We start from the raw sequence: 24859 nt of genomic DNA on the forward strand, positions 1-24859 counted from the left end.
GTTTTTCCCTTGCAAACTCCACAAATGTTTGTCTGTCTGTTTTCTTGTGAGCTCTAAATTTTTGTCTGTATGCCTCCGGCACTAGCTCATATGCACGGAGGACAGTCTGTTTAACAACGTCATAAACAAGACTCTGTTCCACTGGCAACGCGGAGCACACTTCCTGCACTTTGCCAATTAATTTACATTGCAGCAGGAGAGCCCACATCTCCTTCGGCCACTGCAATGTAGCTGCCACACGCTCAAACGCAGTAAAATAACTGTCTACTTCTGCCTCTCTAAATGGTGGAACCAAATTAATATGTTTACTCACATCAAATGCTGGCAAACTCACAGGATCAGTTACGGCAGCAGCAGGACTAGATGAGGCTAGTGCAGGGCCACTGGGTAGCTGAGCAAATGACGGAGAGGTAGGTGAACGTATCGGAGAAACCCCGACCTGCTGAAACAGACCACGATCTCTCTGAAGTCGTTCTCTCTCTATTTCCAGCTCTAGCTCCTTTACCCTAAGCCTTTTACTCTCAGTCTCTGCCCGTTTAACTTCCAATTCCAGTTCCTTCAACTTTATTGCCAACATTGGATCTGACGCGGTCACCGCAGCATTAGCCTGCGCTTGCGCTGAAGACGGTAACATACGTGGCTCGGCGGAAGAGAGCGGTGCAGATAAAGGCTTCTCGTCGGCCGTGACCGGCGTAGCAGCGCTCGCTTCTGCACCACGCTCTACCGTTTCGTCAGGTAGAATTTGTTGCAAAACCAATTCATCATGTAGGTACTTTTTAATCGCTTTTTTAGACTCATTCTGTGACACGGGAATTTTGAAAAAATAGCAATTTTAATTAAATCATCTTTGCGGCAGCCATTTAATTGTTCCTTGTTCGGAGCCAGTGTAAAAAAAATCAAGTCAAACTCCATAATCCAATCCGAATAATTTTTCCCACACCACAAGAGAACAGATAGTCAAAAGTTTGACTTACCACCCACATGCAGTCAAGACAGTTCGTTGAAACAGCTGACACAGAGTCGATATATTCCAGTTTCTGCAAACAGTAAAATACATAAACTATTTCCTCTTCTTCTCACAAACCAAAAGACGAGCCCCCAATTTATGTTACGACCTCAAAAATGTCTAGGGCTGAAGTCGAACATAAAAATTATAGAGAAAATAAATAAACAGTTAGCAGGTTTGATTTTTAAATGACCTTTAAGGTTATTTTATTGTGAGAAGGTGGAAAAGGTTTGTATTTACAATAAACAAATAAATGAGCGCAAACAAAAAGCTTCAGGGCTGAGCAAGGCCAAAATAACAAACAAAACATTTACTAACTCCACCCCGAAGATAACTTACCTACTGAATCAAAAATAAATGAAGAAAATAAATTACAAATACTACCCTTACTCCTTAACTAAACAAAAAAACAGGAGAAAATCAGTGTCAAAGTAAATGGCACTCAGTCCCTACGGCGCTCAGCTCACAGCTTTATCAAACAGTATTTGAAAGTCACAAAAAAAATTGGAGGGGAGAGGAAAAAGGGAGAGAACACCTTAATGTTCACAACTCATAAACAACCAGAAGCACTATGATATGTTTTCCACACGAACACCACACTCTTAGAAAAACTCTCCGTCTCTCCCCCCAGCGATCTGACTCCGTCGGTTCCTTTTCAAAAGATGCTGACTTCTCCCAGCACCAACCACAGCGCACGCACGCAGCACGTCCAATTAGGGCGGGGTAACCTGGAAACAGGAACGGGACAGGACGAGAGAGGGAAAAAGAGACACACCCACACAGCAGCACAGAAACAACCCAATACGCTCTTGCGTAACAATGGATATTACAATTCAAAAAGGGGGGTCTCTGCCAGTACCTGTACAGTGCACCAAATGCTGCACATATTTTCATTGTCCATTTTGTGATGCCTCGGTTTTCCAACCAACACGATTAAAAAAAGTGCAATCACATCTGCAGGCACATTTGAATAGATCAGTCCAGCACGAAGATAATATTTAAAAATGTACATCTTATTAAAGTGAAAAATTGTAAGAAAACTTAAAGTGCAATCTTATACTGCTTTTTTTTCAGAATTTACAATACACAGATGTGGACGCCTCTGCAGAAGTCAGCCACATTATCACTGCCTCTTCTGCAGATCAACCATTTTAAGAAAACCTGATTTTGTTAAACATTTAGGACTCTAGGCAAACAAAAACAACAACCACCAACCCCTCACACTAAAGCCACCACAACTTTTGCCACATCTCTGCCCGCCACACATATGCCTCTCTCCACTGCCACGGCTCTGCCCGCCACACATGTGCCTCTCTCCACTGCCACGGCTCTGCCCGCCACACATGTGCCTCTATCCACTGACATGGCTCTGCCCACCACTTCTGGCATTTCTAGGCCCTTAAAAAAAATTGTCGGAAAAAACCAAAGCAATGTCCCAAATGTGATTTGATATGCGACTTTAAAAATTTAAAAAGACATATAGAACGTAAACACACCCCAAAAATGATGGACATCACTTCCTCATCTCATCTTGACAGTGAGTGCATAGACCCTCAGAATGGAGTCTATATGGTCCACAAATGTTTTTATGGAGCTGCTACTCCACTCCATGTGCAAATAAAAATATGGGGGGAACCACATCGTGTTTCATGTGAATTAAATGAGTGCCAGACTAATATGGAGTTGGCTTGGAGAAGTGGACTGCTGTCATACAAATGTGTTCACCTCCGGTCAGTTTCATACTGCAAAACATTTTTAACCTCACCTTCACTCACAGAAGAAAGTTTAAAAGAAATGGTTAAAAGCAAGTGGTTTGGGCAGGACAAAATAAAACAGTGTGTAAATCGTCAAAAACTAGCCCAAGAAGAAAATGCACCACTGTCAGTTGAATCCAAGATTGGAGTCCCACCAACAAAAAGGTTCATATCGGTCTGCGAGCCTAATATATCATATTATAGTAGACTGGGCAGAGTCATGGTATCATATGACACCAAGAAGAATTCATGGCACTGTCCCTGTGCAAAAACCCAGAGATCATGTACCCATAAATACATAGCAAAATGGCACCTCTTTCAAATTCACCCTGAACTCTTCCGAAAAGTTCGGAGCACTGAAAGCGCTGAAGAATTTCAGGCAGCAGCGATGGAGGAAAGTGATGAAAGTGAGAATTACCCTCCAAAGGACATTGCTAAAGTAAAGAGCATGGTAGAATACATCTTAATGAATAAAAAGCTACCATCTACTATTCCCAGTCATTTGAGGCTTTCTTCAGACTATAAGGAATTTCCAAAACACCTAATCCCTGATGAGACAATGTGCTACCACTGCTCAGACCGCACATTGCTCAGTGATCCTGTCTGCATTACACGTAAAGCGAAAATTCTTACAACTACAGGAATTGTCCAAGGTGGATAATAGTTACTTACATTTTTTTTTATTTTAATTATGAAAAATATACTAAACCATTTAATTTACATTCTGTATCTGCAGATATTTCAACCTACTACAAATTATGTCCTTTCTGTGGAATGGTGTACCGTTACCAAGAGTGGGCTTATGGTTTGCATAACTTCAATGACCATGTCCTCCTTGAACTCTCTCTCTGCCTCACCATAAGAAACCTGTTGCAGGTAATCGTTATACAATACATATATTATATGTTATACAATATAATATTTTTTACAACAATAGGATTTCTTCATAGTGTTGATTTTATGTTAGGCAACATTAGGCACATTCAAATCAAGACTTAAAACACATCTGTTTAGCTGTGCCTTTACTGAATGAGCACTGTGCTACGTCCGTCTTTTATTCTTGTTTATGTAAAGCACTTTGAATTACCATTGTGTATGAAATGTGCTATATAAATAAACTTGCCTTGCCTTGCCTATATAAGTACTGATTAACTGTGATTTCTTTATCATAGGTGCATACAGCAGTGAGCAGAGTAGTGGAGTACTTGGAGGTAACTACAGGTGTACAGTTCCCCTCAGCAGTTACTCTTCTCCACGGCTATCTGCATTTTGAGGCCCTAACTGACTATGAATACGAGTATTCATGTGTATCTAGTGGTGACCATCCACCTGTGGTCATAATGGACCTCCACATGAAGGCATCCTTTCATCTCTCTGGTAAATATCTTTCCTTTTTACTGCAGAGCGGTAAGTCTTATTAGTAAAACTATTAGTAAGTTTATAGTAAGTATTTATTTTCTTTAGTGAGTGATCTTTCACAGCCTCCACAAGATTTTAATGGAGAGGTGGATTTAGATATGTTTTGGAAGGCACTGACAGAAGAACGAATTGCTCGAGGATTTTTTTCAAGTAAGGAAATTTATTATATCAGGAATGGCATGTCATCATTATTTAATTTCATAAGTGTTTTCAGGAGTACAATCTAAATTCACTGATGTATTAACATGTTTGTTTGTCCTAAAGGTCAAAAAAACAATCCATTTTGTGTTACACCTAGTTACAACTTTTGGGCACCCTGGATCGGGAGTAAGACTCGCATAGCGAATGTTGTTCTCAACACTGAATTTGAGAAAGTGCACAAAGCAAAAACTGCAGAACGAACAGAAATAACTGTCTCTGAAGATCGCTTAAAGGACGAACTTTCAAAACAGAAAGTAAAATATTTAATGCTAATTATATGTATTATTTGTCAGTGTTGGCATTTCATTTAACATGTGTGTTTTATGTGATAGGTGGGAGTGATAAGAAGACTGTGTCAAGAGTGTGGTTTAGATGCCAAAGGCTCTCGCACAGATCTACTCCTGCGACTTTCGGAGGAGATGAGGTCAAGGGAGGCCTATGACAAGATTTTTGAAAAGATCTGGGCTGCTTCAGGTAAACCTCAATGTTGCACATTAAAATATTACAAATAAATCAGAAATGTACAAAGTCACATAGACATAATGGGTCCTGTTTTCTGCTTGGCACTGATTTGGGGAGTCACTGGTGGTGTACAGCTCTGGGGGGTGTTGGAGGTGGCCTCGTCTGACACCAGGGTGTATTGTTGCTTTCCGTGTGGGGGAGTGTATTTACATCTCTGAGGCACTGCATCTTTAAATTTTTTAAAAGTATACATTGTTAGGATTAATGCCACTGCCCTCCATCATAACCTATGGTAATTTAAGTCCCAATGTCATTAATAGGATTTGATTATGTTTTCTTAACTATTTGCTTATCTTTTTTGTCTGTTCCAGGAGCTTGGGCGGTCATCATGTGTCCTTGTGGCATAGTTTACAGTATAAAATGTAATCTGCGAGCAGAAAGTCCACGGGATTTTGCAGATATGCTTCTGTCTTGGAAGCATCTGGCTAATGTTGTTATTTATGACTTTGCCCGTGGACTGTCCACCCACACAAATTTGAGGCAACCCATAACTTTCACACCTTTCGAGGGAAGGTTACTCGAACCAACCACTGAAAATATTGCAAAAGCAAAATCAGGAAAATTACAGGTAACTCTGCCATGGCTCACTGCAAAAAAGCAAAGTCCAGATGCGGATGGTCATCCAATAACTGGTTCTGCAGAACACTATGTTCTGTATGACCGCTTTCACGAAGACAACACAAAAGATCCTCGTGATTCACTGAGGAAGCTTCGTCTTGTGCCTCAACTAGCTGGCAAAGTTAACAGTCAGGCTGCAGAACAGCTTTTTTCAAAGCTAAAGAAAAATAACTACTTTATGAACATGGCATTGCCATCCACACATGTTTTCCTCATGCGAAACATCATCCACCATTACAATGTCAGAAAAAAACGAGAAACGTCTACATGACATAAAAAAGGAATTCAACACAAACATTCACATGAATGACCACAGCCAGGTTGTGTTAGGTAATGTTTCCCTTACTTTGTAACAAATACATCACTTTATCCATAACTGTACTTATGTGTATATTTGCATTTATAGAAAATCCATCCTCCACAGTTCTCTAATTATTATGTGTTATTTTCTAATTTTGATGCTTTAATGTACTCTAAGGACCACTGACAGCATTGCCAAAAAATATTGTGACTTTACAAACGACCGCTGCATCACCAGGCATAACATCAGTCACATCTCCTCTGTCATCAGTACTAATTACAGAAAAAACAGCTTGTGAACCTACCACTCTTCTGAATTTTTCGGAACCTACTAAGCCTTGGGAGAGGGACTGGCATCCATTACAAGAGAAACTGGTAAACAATTACCATTACATATAAACGCACACACACACACACACACATATTTATTGTTATTATTATTACAGCTTGATTATGTGCTGGACCGAAATCGCCCTGGCAGTGAAATAATTTTGAAGGAGGGGCAAGTGTGCCTTATTCGAGAAGAATTTTGGAGCCTTGGATTGTTGAGGGACATGGACTCCCATGTAAGCAGTCTGTTTTTTTATTATAACTTTTTTTTATTAAAAACATTGACTTATCAAAGTATTTATTGCAGATTGGAAACGCCTGCATGAAGATTATTTGTGAAATGGCTCGACAAATTGTATGTACTATAAAACATAATATTTATGTAGATTGTTTTAACTTGATCCAAATTTTAAAAAAAACAATTTCTAAACTGTGTGAAAATGTTCATGTCATTGTCAACAGTTTCTTTTTATTCATGTAGGGCAAGGACATATACATTGAGGACTTTTATGTTGTCCCTGTGTGGAAAGAAACTCCTAACAACATTGTTACTGGATTACCGGTGCGTGTATGTATTGTATTTACTGTGTGAGAAGTACAACCTAAATTAAACAACATAACTGTCCTGATCAATTTCAGGAAGATGCAGACTTGAAAGACCTGTTAGCCTTTCCAGCATGGACAAATGCCAATGGACCAGACCACTTTGTCGTCTGTGTAAGAAAATATTGAAATGTCTAGTGCATTCATTAATTGGTATTGCAATGTGTGTGTTTCTAAAATAAAACACTGAAAAATCTTGGAAGAAGCAATAATGTTCAAAAGAAATATTTTTACACCTTAAACATTGTAGATAATGATGCCGCTTCGAAGAGAGATGGTGTTTTTAGACTCTCTGTACGCAGAGCATGAATCAGGATTTGGAGATGAGGAATACAGGGCAATTTTTAGGTCTATCAATAAACTAAGACATGTTTCAGCCTTTATGTGATATATGGCTACGTTCCTATAGCCATTTCTATTTATTTCCTAACCGTGTATTATAGTTCTGTCACTTTTGGCTACGTTCCTATAGCCGTTTCTTGAACTTCTGGCTATGTTCATCTAGCCTTTTTTATGCATGGTGTTCTAGAGTTGAGGTGAGCTGTAATTGTTAGTATTACTACTAATATGTTTTGTTTACAGGAAAATTGCTTACCAAGTGGATCATGGGACATGGACTGAAAAATCTGGATATGATGTGAAGTTTATTCATAAACTAATTTCGAGAGGAGCACGTGATTATGATTGAACACGGCTGGTTCTGCATTAGCATGCTTGATCCACCAATCAGGCCATTCCTAACCACTATAAAGAGCCAGGGTTTTCTCACTACAGTCATCTTCGATTTGAAGAATACACTGCTCTGCATCAGCTTCTCCAGCTACATCAACTTCTCCAGCTACATCAACTTCTCCAGCTACATCAACTTCTCCAGCTACATCAACTTCTCCAGCTACATCAACTTCTCCAGCTACATCAACTTCTCCAGCTACATCAACTTCTCCAGCTACATCAACTTCTCCAGCTACATCAACTTCTCCATAGTGGTGGGCAAAGCGAGGCTTCGTGAAACACTGAAACTATCGAAGCAAATGTGTCGAAGCTTCGAAACGTTACGAAACACCACTCTACGGTGACACCTAGTGGTCATTTTATTTGTATTTCACTGAAACAGCTTCAGCAAAGAACAGTTGAGCAAATTAGGGTATGAAATCCCACTTTGTAGCCTTGAATCTGCAAATGGTTTAGTCGAGCGGTTAGAGTTCGTGATCGCCATGTGGGAATAATGGGTTCGAATACAGACTGAAACAATTATTTTGAAATGCTTTAATACCAGTTGGTAATGCTTTGTTATTGTGTCGTTTTGTTTCAACATTGCTCTGACATAAGAATAAACACCTTGTAAATAAATTTGTATTGTTTTGTTCATAAAACAGGGTTGTTGCAAGATCAGATACAGTTGTGGCCAGAAGTTAACAATAATTACTTATATTATTAATTAAATTTCCCATTGTATTTTATTAACGTCTATCCAAAACCTAAAACCATCACAGTACTGTAAAAATATAAATTATTGTTTTACAGTGTTACAAAAATGATGCTAAATTGATGGCATATCCGCAGCTGTATCCTATCTAGACTACACCATAAAACAGTTACATATGGTTAAAATATATAAAATCATGATTTTGGAGTATTTGGACTAGTCGGGATTCGAACCCAAAACAAATTTGAAACACAGTACTGCAGAGCAAACGCACGGTCCACTAAGCCATACAAGACACAGTTGATATCTTGATCATGACAGTCAAATGCAGATTCTCCGGGTCTTGAAACGCCTCTGAAATGATCAATGCTTTGAATCGCTTTAGTCACGTGACCAAGTGTTTCGAAACACTTTAGTCACGTGACCTGGGTGTTTCGGATCATGCTTCGGTGCAGTGTTTCGAAACACTTGCGCTTCGGGATCTCGACACTGTGTCGAAACGTCAGTTTCACGTCAGCCATCCTTACTTCTCCAGCTACATCAACTTCTCCAACAACAACTTCTCCAGCTACATCAACTTCTCCAACAACAACTTCTCCAGCTACATCAACTTCTCCAACAACAACAACTTCTTCAACAACTTATCCAACTACAACTTCTCAACCTTCTACTTCAAATTGCCTCACACAATGCAATCTCTGTGTCTTCAAACCAATTCTCCAACAAGATCACAGTAAAAACTCGATCACCATCCATGAACTTTGCCTAAACTCTCGATGCCTGCGATCCAAGCTGAACTCTCTTCTAGGGGTGCATCAGCGGTAACATGCATGATACTTTTTAAGGGGAAGCCTCACAAACTACAACTAAGATTAAACATCCATCTTTAAAGGATGATTCTAGCGTGAATAGAATGACTCACCTCTCAATCAAGGTTCTAGACAATCCAATCCTTAAAAACATCAGTCCACAACTTATGCATACATTGATAAACATCCATGTTAATCCTCCAAACTAGTCGCTGTGGTGCATTCAATAGAGTAGCGTCTCCAATCATAACACTAGTTCTCTGGCAAACAAAATGGCCGCCAGCCTTTTTCTGCAACTTTGATTGACACTCCTTCGAGCCAATAGCTGAAAGGAAAAGCGTCACCATCCAATGAACTCTCAAAAAATTTGAGATGGTTCCACCCTCTCTCATGACAAGCTCATGAATGATTATCATTACATTTACACAATTACTACTAAATGGTGACATTAATTATAAGTTCAGGGTTTGATGTTGGCTGATGATAAATAAATAAATAAATACATAAATTAATAAATAAATAAATAAATAATAAAGAAAATAAATAATTATAAAATGTATAAATAAAAAAAAACAAAAAAAAAAAACTGCCACATCTGATAGCAGTTTAACTTCTAAAAAATTTACTCTGCTACTGAAAAACATTCAACGCATTAGGCATAGAAGTCCAATCGTAATATGCCCCAGTGACTCATGTCCACACACTTATAAGCCATAAGCTTATAATGGCAAGTTGGTTAGATGTGAAAACGGCAAAGAAACAAACTTCCTGCTTTGACTTCCACGAATGAGAGGAGGACATTTCTGACATGTCTGATGTTTCATCAATTGACTCTGCGTTAGATACAAACCAAGGGGTTTAAACTCCACTATAATTCCACCTACCCTGTCTTCAAGAGGTACATCAGGACCACTAGACGAGCAGATTTCCCATTTAATCTGCCATCCTTAGGAGGGACAAATGCCTACCTCTACTATATTTGCTCGTTGCGACAATGAGGCTTCTTACCATGCATTAACAAAGGCACTTAGTTGCCCATGCTCTTATTAAGACGCCCCGCATGGTTATCAGCTAAAATAATTCATTGTGTTTGCCATACATGTACCATGTTGTAATGTCATTTCTGATTCTCTCTTGTTTTTCTCATTTCAGAGATCATGCAAGCTGGTTGCAGAAGCTGACCCTCATCCAACCTATTACACTCCACATCTATTTCTAAATACATTTACGCTCTTTGCAAATGACACTTTTCCACTCACATAGCCCACACCCTCGATGCCATATTCACACTAGCCTTTTTAATTTAAGTCTTCTGAACTAAGTATGACATTTCAATCCAACAATACACCTAACCATATCTGATCTATCTTCACAGGATGAAGGGATGCAGGATGATATCCGTTCCCCCACACACCCGTTCTAAACAGGCCCGGATTGGCTAATCGGGAGGACCGGGAGAATTCCCGGTGGGCCGGTCCGTTTTTTTTTTTTTTTTTGGCCGCGAGGGCCGGTGTCCCTAGCTCTAGAATCTGTTGCTCTCAGCAGTGACACTTTTTAAATTTATTTACTTGACCACAGCCTTTTTATTCATTATTTTACCGCAGCTTTTCTCTTTTGTTGTTGTTGTGGTCGAGTGGTTAACACGTTAGGTTAAGACGGGTTCGATCCTTGCTAGAGTAATTTAGTGTTTTCATTTTTATTGATAAGACATGTAATACTGTTAAGGTTGTAGAACATTTGAGGTTCTAAAGCAAAAAAAAAAAAAAGAAGACATGATAGTGCCATTAGAAACTGATTTGGAAATATTTATTTACTTATTTTAATATAGTCAGTCGTGAACTGAGGTGGGCTGGTCTGAGGCTTGAAACTCCAGAGCTGAAAAGGTGTCCCACTCCGGCCCTGGTTCTAAACCTCTTAGCATTTTTACACCACAGAAGAGCAATACCACCTCGGGGAAGCCCAGACGATCCTCTCCAGCCAACTTCCACCATCATGCATTATTGGGTATGAAGTATGACTCTGTCGTTTCCTTCCTATTTTCCTTCCTATTTAACATAGGAGCTCCTTCACTACCCTTCCCCGTTTTTCTAGCTTTAACTTTTTCTCTCCAAATTTAAACTATACTATACTTTTATTCACTTTCATTCACCACAGCTCCGACCAATTCAGGGGTTGTCTTGAGTTTCAGTTGCCAATTTACAACAGGAACGTTGTAAATGAGCTTGCATACACTTACGAATTTTCTAAATACCACTATCGTTGCACTCCCCGCACTAATACAGCAGTAAATGCTTCTGCGGGAGCACAAGTTGCCTCCATACTGGCCCACTACACCACTGCAGCCGCAGAAATGCTCCACAGAGTTGCACACCCAAAGCACCACCGCTACCGCAGTGACCCTCTAGCATATGCCTTATTCACCTTCATCTTTACATATCACTAAAGGCAGTATTTAACGTCCCTGCGGGAGCACTCAAAACTTACTAATATCGACTGTTTAGGTGCTCCACTTAACTATACACCCCATTAACATCACTGCAACTGCAGTGACGCTCTAGCTGAGCCCCTTTTTCACTTTCATCTCTAAATATCACTGCTAATAGTACTTAGTATTTCCGTGTGAGGCTCTAATACTGAGTACCACTGCACCTCTGCTACTGCAGAGACGCTTTGCCGAGCCTTATTCTCCCTCTGCACCACTGCTGCAACAGTTAAGCTTTGCCTGAGCTGCAACTGCAGAGACGGCTGTTTAGCCTTAATTCTCTGCACCACTGATTTTATTGCACTTCTGTAACTGCAGAGAAGCTCTGCTGAGATTATTTTTTCCCCTGCACCAATGCTGCAGCAGTGACGCCCTGCCTGAACAGTCTTCCAACAACAGATATAAACTCTGTCATTGGTCCCCTAACACCTTTAAATCCTCAATTTGCCTCGGCCAATATTTCCTCAGAGAAGCCCAGCTGATTCTCGGTTGCAGACTTCAACCTAGTTTCCAAGCAGCACGACTCTGTCTGTTCTTCCTACTTTCTGTCTTAGTTGCATAGGACTCATTTTTACTAAACTTTTTATTTTATTAAACTTCCCTTCTCTTCCTCTTCATAATTTTTCAATTTCACTTGCACTCATTCTCCGCAGCTCGGACTCCCACAGGGGTAGCCCTAAGCTCCCACTGCCACAGCAGTGAAGCTCTTTAAGAGCTCACATGTACACTTTTCAAAAATTTAACCATTATCACACTCCGCTGCAATAATGCAGCCGTAAAGGCAAAGCGGGAACTCGTATTGCTTCCATACTGACTACAATCACACCTCTACAGCAGCTCCACTTAATTACATTGCATTGTAGCATCAATTTATTCTCCATCACCACACTCCCCGCAACAATACAGCCATAAAGGCTTAGCGGGAACTCGTATTGCTTACATACTGAACACCATCACACCTTTACAGCAGCTCCACTTAATTACATTGCATTGTAGTATCAATTTATTTTCCATCACCACACTCCCCGCTATAATACAGCTGTAAAGGCTTAGCGGGAACATGTACTGCTTTCACACATATAATGCACCAGACTTTGAATACCTATGCACCCCTGCAGCCACAGAGTCGCTCTACTGTGCCTGATTCCTATCTGCTACACAGCTGTTAATCAGCACTCCAAAGCGCACTTCACTTTAGATACTGACTTCCACCGCACCTCTGCAGCCGCAGAGACGCTCAGCTGAGCATCACTCCCCTCTACATCACTGCCGCAGCAGTGACGCTTAGCGAGCGCATATACACTTCCACTTAGCAATCCACTACTGATACACTCTCCAGCACTGCCAAAGCAGTTAAACGTCTCTGCGGAGGCGTATTTACCTTCCAGATACTGACTTCCATTGCACCTCTGCAGCAGCAGAGACGCTCAGCCGAGCATCATTTACATCCCCTGCACCACTGCTGCAGCAGTGACGCTCTGCTGGAGCTCATGCACACTTCCATTACACTTATACCACTTCTGTCACTCCCAGCACTGCTGAAGCAGTTAAAACGCTGCTGCAGAAGCGTATTCTTCCCCTTAGTACTGACTACCACCGCACCTCTGCAGTCGCAGAGACGCTCAGCCGAGCATCACTCCCCTCCACATCACTGCCGCAGCAGTGACGCTCAGCGAGCGCATATACACTTTAATTTAGCAAACTAATACTGATACACTCTCCAGCACTGCTAAAGCAGTTAAACGTCCCTGCGGAGGCGTATTTCCCTTACAAATACTGACTTCCATTGCACCTCTGCAGCAGCAGAGACGCTCAGCCGAGCATCATTTACATCCCCTGCACCACTGCTGCAGCAGTGACGCTCTGCTGGAGCTCATGCACACTTCCATTACACTTATACCACTTCTGTCACTCCCAGCACTGCTAAAGCAGTTAAAACGCTGCTGCAGAAGCGTATTCTTCCCCTTAGTACTGACTACCACCGCACCTCTGCAGTCGCAGAGACGCTCAGCCGAGCTTCATCCCCTTTGCACCACTGCTGCAGCAGTGTCGCTCCACCGGAGTTCACGCACACTACCATTTATCCATACCACTACTGACACACCCCCATTGGACTGCCAAAGCGGTTAATCAGTTAACCGCTTCTCATCTGCAGCTACAGCTCCGCAGAACCTTACAGCTTCATTTTCCATCACTACTATACTAAACCTTTACGAAACTCACCACATATGTTTTAAACCTTTACACTTACCCCACTCACTCTCCCGCTGTTCCTTACAATTAACAGGACCCGGGAGCACACATAGTCATACATAAGCACTTTCAGTTAATTTTTACACCCACACCAGTCTCTGTTGCTCCTCCAAGCTATTTCTGTATCACTTTTCAGCAGCCGGATATGGCATTAATCTCCTGTGCCTTTTGGGGGGTTCTTCAAATACGCGGCTGCTGTCCCGAGTGGAGCATTTTGGGGAGTTGTCGAGATCTACCTGAGCTCGAGGCTCCCCTCTCTTTCTCCAAACGGGAGGGAGCCCAGGGCTCAAGAACCTTCGAGCTCAGGGCTCTCTCCCGGGACAGCATGCCAAACTTGCTTATAATCAATCATCAGCTAAGTGTGAACTCTTGAAGTGAAGTTTATTCATAAACTAATTTCGAGAGGAGTACGTGATTATGATTGAACACGGCTGGTTCTGCATTAGCATGCTTGATCCACCAATCAGGCCATTCCTAACCACTATAAAGAGCCAGGGTTTTTTCACTACAGTCATCTTCGATTTGAAGAATCCCCCCCTTCCACCCCTACCTTTTCACCTTTCCCTCCATAGGGCAGCATGGTGGCTCAGTGACTAGCACTGTCGCCTCACAGCAAGAACGTCACCAGTTCTAGTTCCTTAACAGGCCGGTGGTCGTTTCTGTGTGTAGTTTGCATGTTCTTCCCGTGCTTGCGTGGGTTTTCCCCGGGTTCTCCGGTTTCCTCCCACATTCCAAAAACATGTACAACAAGTTAATCGTTAAATCTAAATTTCAATACAGGTAATCTAATAATGCAGCATATCTTTTAATAGCCTTCAATCTTAATCTTTAGCTATTATAAAAAGGGGAGTTGTCGAGATCTACCTGAGCTCGAGGCTCCCCTCTCTTTCTCCAAACGGGAGGGAGCCCAGGGCTCAAGAACCTTCGAGCTCAGGGCTCTCTCCCGGGACAGCATGCCAAACTTGCTTATAATCAATCATCAGCTAAGTGTGAACTCTTGAATTTCCAGTGAGGAATCAACTTAAAAAAAAAAAATTATTTTATACTTTTACAACAATTAAATTTTTTGTACATTATTCTAAAATAAAATTGATTTGCTTTGCCTATTTTAGGCTTTGCCACGTCAGACAAGAGGGGATGATTGTGGTGTTTTTGTACTCTTGGTAAGATATAAATTGAGTTAATTGATTTAAAGATTTTGTAAACATTGTAAATGACTGTGGCTTCTCTCTTTTCAGTACACCCTCTCAATGGTGTGTGGCATTGGGTTTCAGTTCCAGGAGGTTTTATTTTATTATTTATGTAACTTTATTTTGTTTGTGCTTTTCTTAATCATAGCTAAAATGTAACTATTTTAATGTATATTATCTTGCTTTCTTCTAAGCAACATATCTTTAAAAAAAAAAGGGGGCATGGTTATTGCAAGCACACCCAACATCATGTATTAACAAAAACATGTTGGTTAACTGTCAGACTAAACAGTCTTTCTTTCAGATGGATATGCCTATCATCCGTCAGTGGTGGTGCCTTCTACTCATGGAACGATTTCAAATTGATGGGTATGTCAGTATTTATTTATTTTTTCTTGAAAATCTGTAAAATTAAAAATTTATATTGTGTCAGTACAACAACTTGTAACATGAATAACAAAACATACTTAAAATCTCTCTTACCGGTGACCAGTTAATATGGATTTTGTCTTGTCTTGTTATTAAAAGCTATGGGCACAGATTTACTTTCTGGACTAAGGAGGCAAGAAGTGTCTTGGATGGAAAGATTCTGCCCCTTTTTAGGGTGAAAAGAAAAACCACATCCAATCTTCCGGCACATGTCCAAGCAGTTCAAGATCGGGAAAGGAATGACTAAAGATTAGTGGACTTGATTATCACATCAAAATCAGCAGAGCAGCATTTGGTGGTATAGATGGTTCCACTTTAAATTACTCCTCTAGACTCTGAGTATGGTTGACTTAAATATAGTCAAGTGACAATTTAACTATTATTTGCCAAATATAATTAATTACTTGTGCATTTACATATGAAATATAATTTCCTTCTATGGCCCAAAGGATATACTCGGTGGGAAAAGGTCAAATTGGTTTCCACTAAAACCCCGTTCTCAAGTGCCTGTCCACATTGAGAATGAGCAGTCCCAGTCAATCATTTGTGACTACATCAGAGGAATTCTTAATAAAACCAAAACACAGCTGACCTTCAATGATGAGGTGGAGTTCATTTGTGGATGTCTCCTCCCAGAGGTAATGCAGTGTGTGTTTTATTTTATTAATTGATTTATCTGTATGTTTGTACAGGCCATAACTCATGGCATTTCCGAGTTACAAGGCTTGTCTTGGCAGGAGGTTGAAGATGTCTTCCTCCAGGGCCCTATTTATCACGCAAGGTATGTTTACATTTTTTTTGTACAAAAGCTGTTAAGTTTTTATGTTAAACACAATTTCTGACAACAGCATTTATTTTTTTTTAGTGAAGTTGAGGAATTTAACAGAAGAATTGCTCGAGAAATGAAAAATCTCCCCAACAAGAATGTAAAGCATTTTATTTTATTTTATATATAATAAATACATTATTAATCCAAGTATTGTTTGTCACAATTTTTCTCTGCATTTTTTACAGCTCGATGACTTGTAGGACCTCATGAAAATTTATAAAAAAATAAAGTTTGGTGTGAGAAAATTACTCAGAGTACTATCATTTATTCTGTGAATAATAAGATAATGTTCATTCCCTCAACTCAATACTAAAGAGTTTGATAAATCCTTAATGATTTAAAAACAAAAAACAACAACAAAAACAATAAATGACTGAAAATATTTAAGTAACTGAACAATATCTATTTACAAATCCAGTTAATTAAAATACAACAGACTTAATGCATTAAATCATAATCTAGTATGTTTAATATTTTATATAATAATGTATTCAATCATAGTGCAATATTTTATAGTAGAAAAATAGTGTAATTTACAATTTATAAATCAATGAATTCAGGTTAGGCAATTTTTCCCAACAGCAGGTGGCACTGTCTGAGAAAACGATAGGTCTGGAAGTGCTGGTCTGAGCGAGCAAGTCTGAGCGTGCGGTTGGGTCTCGGGGCCTGCAGCTTCATAATGTTGCCACAGAGACTTAGGGAATGGTCACCTACAGTGGTAGAAACGCGCAACTTTGTCTAGACACTGTTAACAGTGATACCTTCCCTACCCATGACAATGTTCTGCTAAATCCTGATTTCATCTTGTAACGCTGGACAGAATGTGGCCCAGGATCTTTGTCCAGTGCACGTGTTAGCAGTTGCAAGGCAGCAAAATGCGTAATTCATCCCTGGGTGGGCTTGAACCACCAACCTTTCAGTTAACAGCCGAACGCACTAACCGATTGCGCCACAGAGACTTAGTGAAAAGTCACCTACAGTGGTAGAAACGCGTAACTTTGTCTCAAAGTCTGCTACATTAAACCTTATGTAAGTTTGCTGGGAGAGAGAGAGAAAAGTAACAGGAACGCCCAACATGGAGCTCGAACCCACGACCCTGAGATTAAGAGTCTCATGCTCTACCGACTGAGCTAGCCAGGCGGATGAGGAATCCCCACTAGAACTAGACACTGTTAACAGTAATATCTTCCCTACCCGTGACAATATTCTGCTAAATCCTGATTTCATCTTGTAACGCTGGACAGAATGTGGCCCATTATCTATGTCCAGTGCACGTGTTAGCAGTTGCAAGGCAGCAAAATGCTTGATCCGTCCCTGGGTGGGCTTGAACCACCAACCTTTCAGTTAACAGCCGAACGCGCTAACCGATTGCGCCACAGAGACTTAGTGACAGGTCAACTACAGTGGTAGAAACGCGGAACTTTGTCTCAAAAGGTCTGCTATATGAACCCTAATGTAAGTTTGCTGAGAGAGAGAAAAGTAACAGAAACGCCCAGCGTGGGGCTCGAACCCACGATCCTGACATTAAGAGTCTCATGCTCTACCGACTGAGCTAGCCAGGCGGATGAGGAGTCCCCACTAGAACTAGACACTGTTAACAGTAATACCTTCCCTACCCATGACAATCTTCTGCTAAATCCTGATTTCATCTTGTAACGCTGGACAGAATGTGGCCCAGGATCTATGTCCAGTGCACATGTTATTAGTTGCAAGGCAGCAAAATGCCTAATTCGTCCCTGGGTGGGCTTGAACCACCAACCTTTCAGTTAACAGCCGAACGCGCTAACCGATTGCGCCACAGAGACTTAGTAAAAGGTCACCTACAGTGGTAGAAACGCGGAACTTTGTCTCAAAGTCTGCTAGATGAAACCTTATGTAAGTTTGCTGGGAGAGAGAGAGAAAAGTAACAGGAACACCCAACTTGGGGCTCGAACCCACGACCCTGACATTAAGAGTCTCATGCTCTACCGACTGAGCTAGCCGGGCTGATGAAAGCTCTTTTAGGAACCAGAAACCGTTTACAGTAATACCTTCCCTACCCGTGACAATGTTCTGCTAAATCCTGATTTCATCTTGTAACGCTGGACAGAATGTGGCCCAGGATCTATGTCCAGTGCACGTGTTAGCAGTTGCAAGGCAGCAAAATGCCTAATTCGTCCCTGGGTGGGCCTGAACCACCAACCTTTCAATTAACAGCCGAACGCGCTAACCGATTGCGCCACAGAGACTTAGTAAAAGGTCACCTACAGTGGTAGAAACGCGGAACTTTGTCTCAAAGTCTGCTACATGAACCCTAATGTAAGTTTGCTGGGAGAGAGAGAGAAAAGTAACAGGAACACCCAACGTGGGGCTCGAACCCACAACCCTGACATTAAGAGTCTCATGCTCTACCGACTGAGCTAGCCGGGCTGATGAGATGAACTTTTTGGAGCTAAACACAGTTTACAGTAATACCTTCCCTACCCGTGACAATGTTCTACTAAATCCTGATTTCGTCTTGTAACGCTGGACAGAATGTGGCCCAGGATCTATGTCCAGTGCACATGTTAGCAGTTGCAAGGCAGCAAAATGCCTAATTCGTCCCTGGGTGGGCTTGAACCACCAACCTTTCAGTTAACAGCCGAACGAGCTAACCGATTGCACCACAGAGACTTAGTGAAAGGTCACCTACAGTGGTAGAAACGCGGAACTTTGTCTCAAAGTCTGCTACATGAACCGTAATGTAAGTTTGCCGGGAGAGAGAGAGAAAAGTAACAGGAACGCCCATCGTGGGGCTCGAACCCACGACCCTGACATTAAGAGTCTCACGCTCTACCGACTGAGCTAGCCGGGCTGATGAGAGGCTCTTTTAGGAACCAGAAACCGTTTACAGTAATACCTTCCCTACCCGTAACAATCTTCTGCTAAATCCTGATTTCATCTTGTAACGCTGGACAGAATGTGGACCAGGATCTATGTCCAGTGCACGTGTTAGCAGTTGCAAGGCAGCAAAATGCCTATTTCGTCCCTGGGTGGGCTTGAACCACCAACCTTTCAGTTAACAGCCGAACGCGCTAACCGATTGCGCCACAGAGACCTAATGAAAGGTCACCTACAGTGGTAGAAAAGCGGAACTTTGTCTCAAAAGGTCTGGCATATGAACCCTAATGATAGTTTGCTGAAAGAGAGTTAACAGAAACGCCCAATGTGGGGCTCTAACCCACGACGCTGAGATTAAGAGTCTCATGCTCTACCGACTGAGCTAGCCAGGCTGATGAGAAGCTCTTTTAGGAACCAGAAACCGTTTACACTAATACCTTCCCTACCCGTGACAATCTTCTGCTAAATCCTGATTTCATCTTGTAACGCTGGAAAGAATGTGGCCCAGGATCTATGTCCAGTGCACATGTTAGCAGTTGCAAGGCAGCAAAATGCCTAATTCGTCCCTGGGTGGGCTTGAACCACCAACCTTTCAGTTAACAGCCGAATGCGCTAACCGATTGCGCCACAGAGACTTAGTGAAAGGTCACCTACAGTGGTAGAAACGCGGAACTTTGTCTCAAAGTCTGCTACATGAACCCTAATGTAAGTTTGCTGGGAGAGAGAGAGAAAAGTAACAGGAACACCCAACGTGGGGCTCGATCCCACAACCCTGACATTAAGAGTCTCACGCTCTACCGACTGAGCTAGCCGGGCTGATGAGAGGCTCTTTTAGGAACCAGAAACCGTTTACAGTAATACCTTCCCTACCCGTGACAATCTTCTGCTAAATCCTGATTTCATCTTGTAACGCTAGACAGAATGTGGCCCAGGATCTATGTCCAGTGCACGTGTTAGCAGTTGCAAGGCAGCAAAATGCCTAATTCGTCCCTGGGTGGGCTTGAACCACCAACCTTTCAGTTAACAGCCGAACGCGCTAACCGATTGCACCACAGAGACCTAGTGAAAGGTCACCTACAGTGGTAGAAACGCGGAACTTTGTCTCAAAGTCTGCTACATGAACCCTAATGTAAGTTTGCCGGGAGAGAGAGAGAAAGTAACAGGAACGCCCATCGTGGGGCTCGAACCCACGACCCTGACATTAAGAGTCTCACGCTCTACCGACTGAGCTAGCCGGGCTGATGAGAGGCTCTTTTAGGAACCAGAAACCGTTTACAGTAATACCTTCCCTACCCGTGACAATCTTCTGCTAAATCCTGATTTCATCTTGTAACGCTAGACAGAATGTGGCCCAGGATCTATGTCCAGTGCACATGTTAGCAGTTGCAAGGCAGCAAAATGCCTAATTCGTCCCTGGGTGGGCTTGAACCACCAACCTTTCAGTTAACAGCCGAACACGCTAACCAATTGCGCTACAGAGACTTAGTGAAAGGTCACCTACAGTGGTAGAAACGCGGAACTTTGTCTCAAAGTCTGCTACATGAACCCTAATGTAAGTTTACTGGGAGAGAGAGAGAAAAATAACAGGAACGCCCAACGTGGGGCTCGAACCTACAACCCTGACATTAAGAATCTCATGCTCTACCGACTGAGCTAGCCGGGCTGATGAGATGAACTTTTAAGAGCTAAACACTGTTTACAGTAATACCTTCCCTACCCGTGACAATACTCTGCTAAATCCTGATTTCGTCTTGTAACGCTGGACAGAATGTGGCCCAGGATCTATGTCCAGTGCACGTGTTAGCAGTTACAAGGCAGCAAAATGCTTGATCCGTCTCTGGGTGGGCTTGAACCACCAACCTTTCAGTTAACAGCCTAACGCGCTAACCGATTGCGCCACAGAGACTTAGTGAAGGTGACCTACAGTGGTAGAAACCCGGAACTTTGTCTCAAAAGGTCTGCTATATGAACCCTAATGATAGTTTGTTGAGAGAAAGAGAGAAAAGTAACAGGAACGCCCAACGTGGGGCTCGAACCCACAACCCTGACATTAAGAGTCTCATGCTCAACCGACTGATCTAGCCAGGCTGATGAGATGAACTTTTAAGAGCTAAAAACTCTTTACAGTAATACCTTCCCTACCCGTGACAATGTTCTGCTAAATCCTGATTTCGTCTTGTAACGCTGGACAGAATGTGGCCCAGGATCTATGTCCAGTGCACGTGTTAGCAGTTGCAAGGCAGCAAAATGCCTAATTCGTCCCTGGGTGGGCTTGAACCACCAACCTTTCAGTTAACAGCCGAACGCGCTAACCGATTGCGCCACAGAGACCTAGTGAAAGGTCACCTACAGTGGTAGAAACGCGGAACTTTGTCTCAAAAGGTCTGCTATATGAAGCCTAATGATAGTTTGCTGAGAGAAAGAGAGGTAACAGAAACGCCCAATGTGGGGCTTTAACCCACGACGCTGAGATTAAGAGTCTCATGCTCTATCGACTGAGCTAGCGGGGATGATGAGAAGCTCTTTTAGGAACCAGAAAACGTTTACAGTAATACCTTCCCTACCCGTGACAATCTTCTGCTAAATCCTGATTTCATCTTGTAACGCTGGACAGAATGTGGCCCAGGATCTATGTCCAGTGCACGTGTTAGCAGTTGCAAGGCAGCAAAATGCCTAATTCGTGCCTGGGTGGGCTTGAACCACCAACCTTTCAGTTAACAGCCGAACGCGCTAACCGATTACGCCACAGAGACTTAGTGAAGGTGACCTACAGTGGTAGAAACCCGGAACTTTGTCTCAAAAGGTCTGCTATATGAACCCTAATGATAGTTTGCTGAGAGAAAGAGAGAAAAGTAACAGGAACGCCCAACGTGGGGCTCGAACCCACAACCCTGACATTAAGAGTCTCATGCTCAACCGACTGATCTAGCCAGGCTGATGAGATGAACTTTTAAGAGCTAAAAACTCTTTACAGTAATACCTTCCCTACCCGTGACAATGTTCTGCTAAATCCTGATTTCGTCTTGTAACGCTGGACAGAATGTGGCCCAGGATCTATGTCCAGTGCACGTGTTAGCAGTTGCAAGGCAGCAAAATGCCTAATTCGTACCTGGGTGGGCTTCAACCACCAACCTTTCAGTCAACAGCCGAACGCGCTAACCGATTGCGCCAAAGAGACTTAGTAAAAGGTCACCTACAGTGGTAGAAACGCGGAACTTTGTCTCAAAAGGTCTGTTATATGAACCCTAATGTAAGTTTACTGAGAGAGAGAGAAAAGTAACAGAAACGCCCAACGTGGGGCTCAAACCCACAACCCTGACATTAAGAGTCTCATGCTCTACCGACTGAGGTAGCCAGGCGGATGAGGAGTCCTCACTAGAACTAGACACTGTTAACAGTAATACCTTCCCTACCCGTGACAATATTCTGCTAAATCCTGATTTCATCTTGTAACGCTGGACAGAATGTGGCCCAGGATCTATGTCCAGTGCACGTGTTAGCAGTTGCAAGGCAGCAAAATGCCTAATTCGTCCCTGGGTGGGCTTGAACCACCAACCTTTTAGTTAACAGCCGAACGCGCTAACCGATTGCGCCAAAGAGACTTAGTGAAAAGTCACCTACAGTGGTAGAAACGCGTAACTTTGTCTCAAAGTCTGCTACATTAAACCTTATGTAAGTTTGCTGGGAGAGAGAGAGAAAAGTAACAGGAACGCCCAACGTGGGGCTCGAACCCACGACCCTGAGATTAAGAGTCTCATGCTCTACCGACTGAGCTAGCCGGGCTGATGAGAAGCTCTTTTAGGAACCAGAAACCCTTTACAGTAATACCTTCCCTACCCGTGACAATCTTCTGCTAAATCCTGATTTCATCTTGTAACGCTGGACAGAATGTGGCCCAGGATATATGCCCAGTGCACGGTTTAGCAGTTGCAAGGCAGCAAAATGCCTAATTCGTCTCTGGGTGGGCTTCAACCACCAACCTTTCACTTAACAGCCTAACGCGCTAACCGATTGCACCACAGAGACTTAGTGAAAAGTCACCTACAGTGGTAGAAATGCGTAACTTTGTCTCAAAGTCTGCTACATGAACGCTAATGTAAGTTTGCTGGGAGAGAGAGAGAAAAGTAACAGGAACACCCAACGTGGGGCTCGAACCCACAACCCTGACATTAAGAGTCTCATGCTCTACCGACTGAGCTAGCCGGGCTGATGAGATGTACTTTTAAGAGCTAAACACTCTTTACAGTAATACCTTCCCTACCCGTGACAATCTTCTGCTAAATCCTGATTTCGTCTTGTAACGCTGGACAGAATGTGGCCCAGGATCTATGTCCAGTGCACGTGTTAGCAGTTGCAAGGCAGCAAAATGCCTAATTCGTACCTGGGTGGGCTTCAACCACCAACCTTTCAGTCAACAGCCGAACGCGCTAACCTATTGCGCCAAAGAGACTTAGTAAAAGGTCACCTACAGTGGTAGAAACGTGGAACTTTGTCTCAAAAGGTCTGCTATATGAACCCTTATGTAAGTTTGCTGAAAGAGAGAGGGAAAAGTAACAGAAACGCCCAACGTGGAGCTCAAACCCACAACCCTGACATTAAGAGTCTCATGCTCTACCGACTGAGCTAGCCAGGCGGATGAGGAGTCTCCACTAGAACTAGACACTGTTAACAGTAATACCTTCCCTACCCGTGACAATATTCTGCTAAATCCTGATTTCATCTTGTAACGCTGGACAGAATGTGGCCCAGGATCTATGTCCAGTGCACGTGTTAGCAGTTGCAAGGCAGCAAAATGCGTAATTCATCCCTGGGTGGGCTTGAACCACCAACCTTTCAGTTAACAGCCGAACGCACTAACCGATTGCGCCACAGAGACTTAGTGAAAAGTCACCTACAGTGGTAGAAACGCGTAACTTTGTCTCAAAGTCTGCTACATTAAACCTTATGTAAGTTTGCTGGGAGAGAGAGAGAAAAGTAACAGGAACGCCCAACATGGAGCTCGAACACACGACCCTGAGATTAAGAGTCTCATGCTCTACCGACTGAGCTAGCCAGGCGGATGAGGAATCCCCACTAGAACTAGACACTGTTAACAGTAATACCTTCCCTACCCGTGACAATATTCTGCTAAATCCTGATTTCATCTTGTAACGCTGGACAGAATGTGGCCCATTATCTATGTCCAGTGCACGTGTTAGCAGTTGCAAGGCAGCAAAATGCTTGATCCGTCCCTGGGTGGGCTTGAACCACCAACCTTTCAGTTAACAGCCGAACGCGCTAACCGATTGCGCCACAGAGACTTAGTGACAGGTCAACTACAGTGGTAGAAACGCGGAACTTTGTCTCAAAAGGTCTGCTATATGAACCCTAATGTAAGTTTGCTGAGAGAGAGAAAAGTAACAGAAACGCCCAAAGTGGGGCTCAAACCCATGACCCTGACATTAAGAGTCTCATGCTCTACCGACAGAGCTAGCCAGGCAGATGAGGAGTCCCCACTAGAACTAGACACTGTTAACAGTAATACCTTCCCTACCCGTGACAATCTTCTGCTAAATCCTGATTTCATCTTGTAACGCTGGACAGAATGTGGCCCAGGATCTATGTCCAGTGCATGTGTTAGCAGTTGCAAGGCAGCAAACTGCCTAATTCGTCCCTGGGTGGGCTTGAACCACCAACCTTTCAGTTAACAGCCGAACGCGCTAACCGATTGCGCCACAGAGACTTAGTAAAAGGTCACCTACAGTGGTAGAAACGCGGAACTTTGTCTCAAAGTCTGCTACATGAACCCTAATGTAAGTTTGCTGGGAGAGAGAGAGAAAAGTAACAGGA

At 42.6% G+C, this 24859-nt stretch overlaps 2 protein-coding genes and 7 non-coding genes across 9 annotated transcripts in view; 2 read left to right on the plus strand and 7 right to left on the minus strand.

Moving 5' to 3' along the window:
* Window positions 1-24859, plus strand: part of LOC141381695 (uncharacterized) — a 287837-nt gene that overhangs the window by 159984 nt on the left and 102994 nt on the right. The gene's annotated exons all lie outside the window — the stretch shown is intronic.
* On the plus strand, window positions 2510-16419 carry LOC137490954 (HMG domain-containing protein 3-like). Its single transcript, XM_087248548.2, has 24 exons — window positions 2510-3413; window positions 3497-3636; window positions 3933-4137; window positions 4225-4329; window positions 4444-4634; window positions 4713-4854; window positions 5214-5850; window positions 5927-6195; window positions 6267-6386; window positions 6458-6505; window positions 6632-6712; window positions 6790-6867; window positions 7336-7557; window positions 7646-7739; window positions 8748-9000; window positions 10141-10462; window positions 10817-10992; window positions 14836-14886; window positions 14962-15282; window positions 15442-15640; window positions 15792-15947; window positions 16035-16123; window positions 16208-16268; window positions 16357-16419. The coding sequence occupies exons 1-7, from the start codon at window positions 2510-2512 to the stop codon at window positions 5789-5791; spliced, it is 2265 nt and encodes a 754-aa protein (XP_087104674.1). The 3' UTR covers window positions 5792-5850; window positions 5927-6195; window positions 6267-6386; window positions 6458-6505; window positions 6632-6712; window positions 6790-6867; window positions 7336-7557; window positions 7646-7739; window positions 8748-9000; window positions 10141-10462; window positions 10817-10992; window positions 14836-14886; window positions 14962-15282; window positions 15442-15640; window positions 15792-15947; window positions 16035-16123; window positions 16208-16268; window positions 16357-16419.
* trnan-guu (transfer RNA asparagine (anticodon GUU)) lies at window positions 17481-17554 on the minus strand. The gene has a single exon. It is a non-coding gene; the product is annotated as a tRNA-Asn (tRNA).
* On the minus strand, window positions 17903-17976 carry trnan-guu (transfer RNA asparagine (anticodon GUU)). Its single transcript has one exon. It is a non-coding gene; the product is annotated as a tRNA-Asn (tRNA).
* Window positions 19174-19247, minus strand: trnan-guu (transfer RNA asparagine (anticodon GUU)). Its single transcript has one exon. It is a non-coding gene; the product is annotated as a tRNA-Asn (tRNA).
* Window positions 21288-21361, minus strand: trnan-guu (transfer RNA asparagine (anticodon GUU)). The gene has a single exon. It is a non-coding gene; the product is annotated as a tRNA-Asn (tRNA).
* trnak-cuu (transfer RNA lysine (anticodon CUU)) lies at window positions 22741-22813 on the minus strand. The gene has a single exon. It is a non-coding gene; the product is annotated as a tRNA-Lys (tRNA).
* trnan-guu (transfer RNA asparagine (anticodon GUU)) lies at window positions 24257-24330 on the minus strand. The gene has a single exon. It is a non-coding gene; the product is annotated as a tRNA-Asn (tRNA).
* Window positions 24679-24752, minus strand: trnan-guu (transfer RNA asparagine (anticodon GUU)). The gene has a single exon. It is a non-coding gene; the product is annotated as a tRNA-Asn (tRNA).

This window comes from Danio rerio, chromosome 4, assembly GCF_052040795.2.
Source record: "Danio rerio strain M-AB ecotype USA chromosome 4, GRCz13ab, whole genome shotgun sequence".
NCBI classification, from domain to species: Eukaryota; Metazoa; Chordata; class Actinopteri; order Cypriniformes; family Danionidae; genus Danio; species Danio rerio.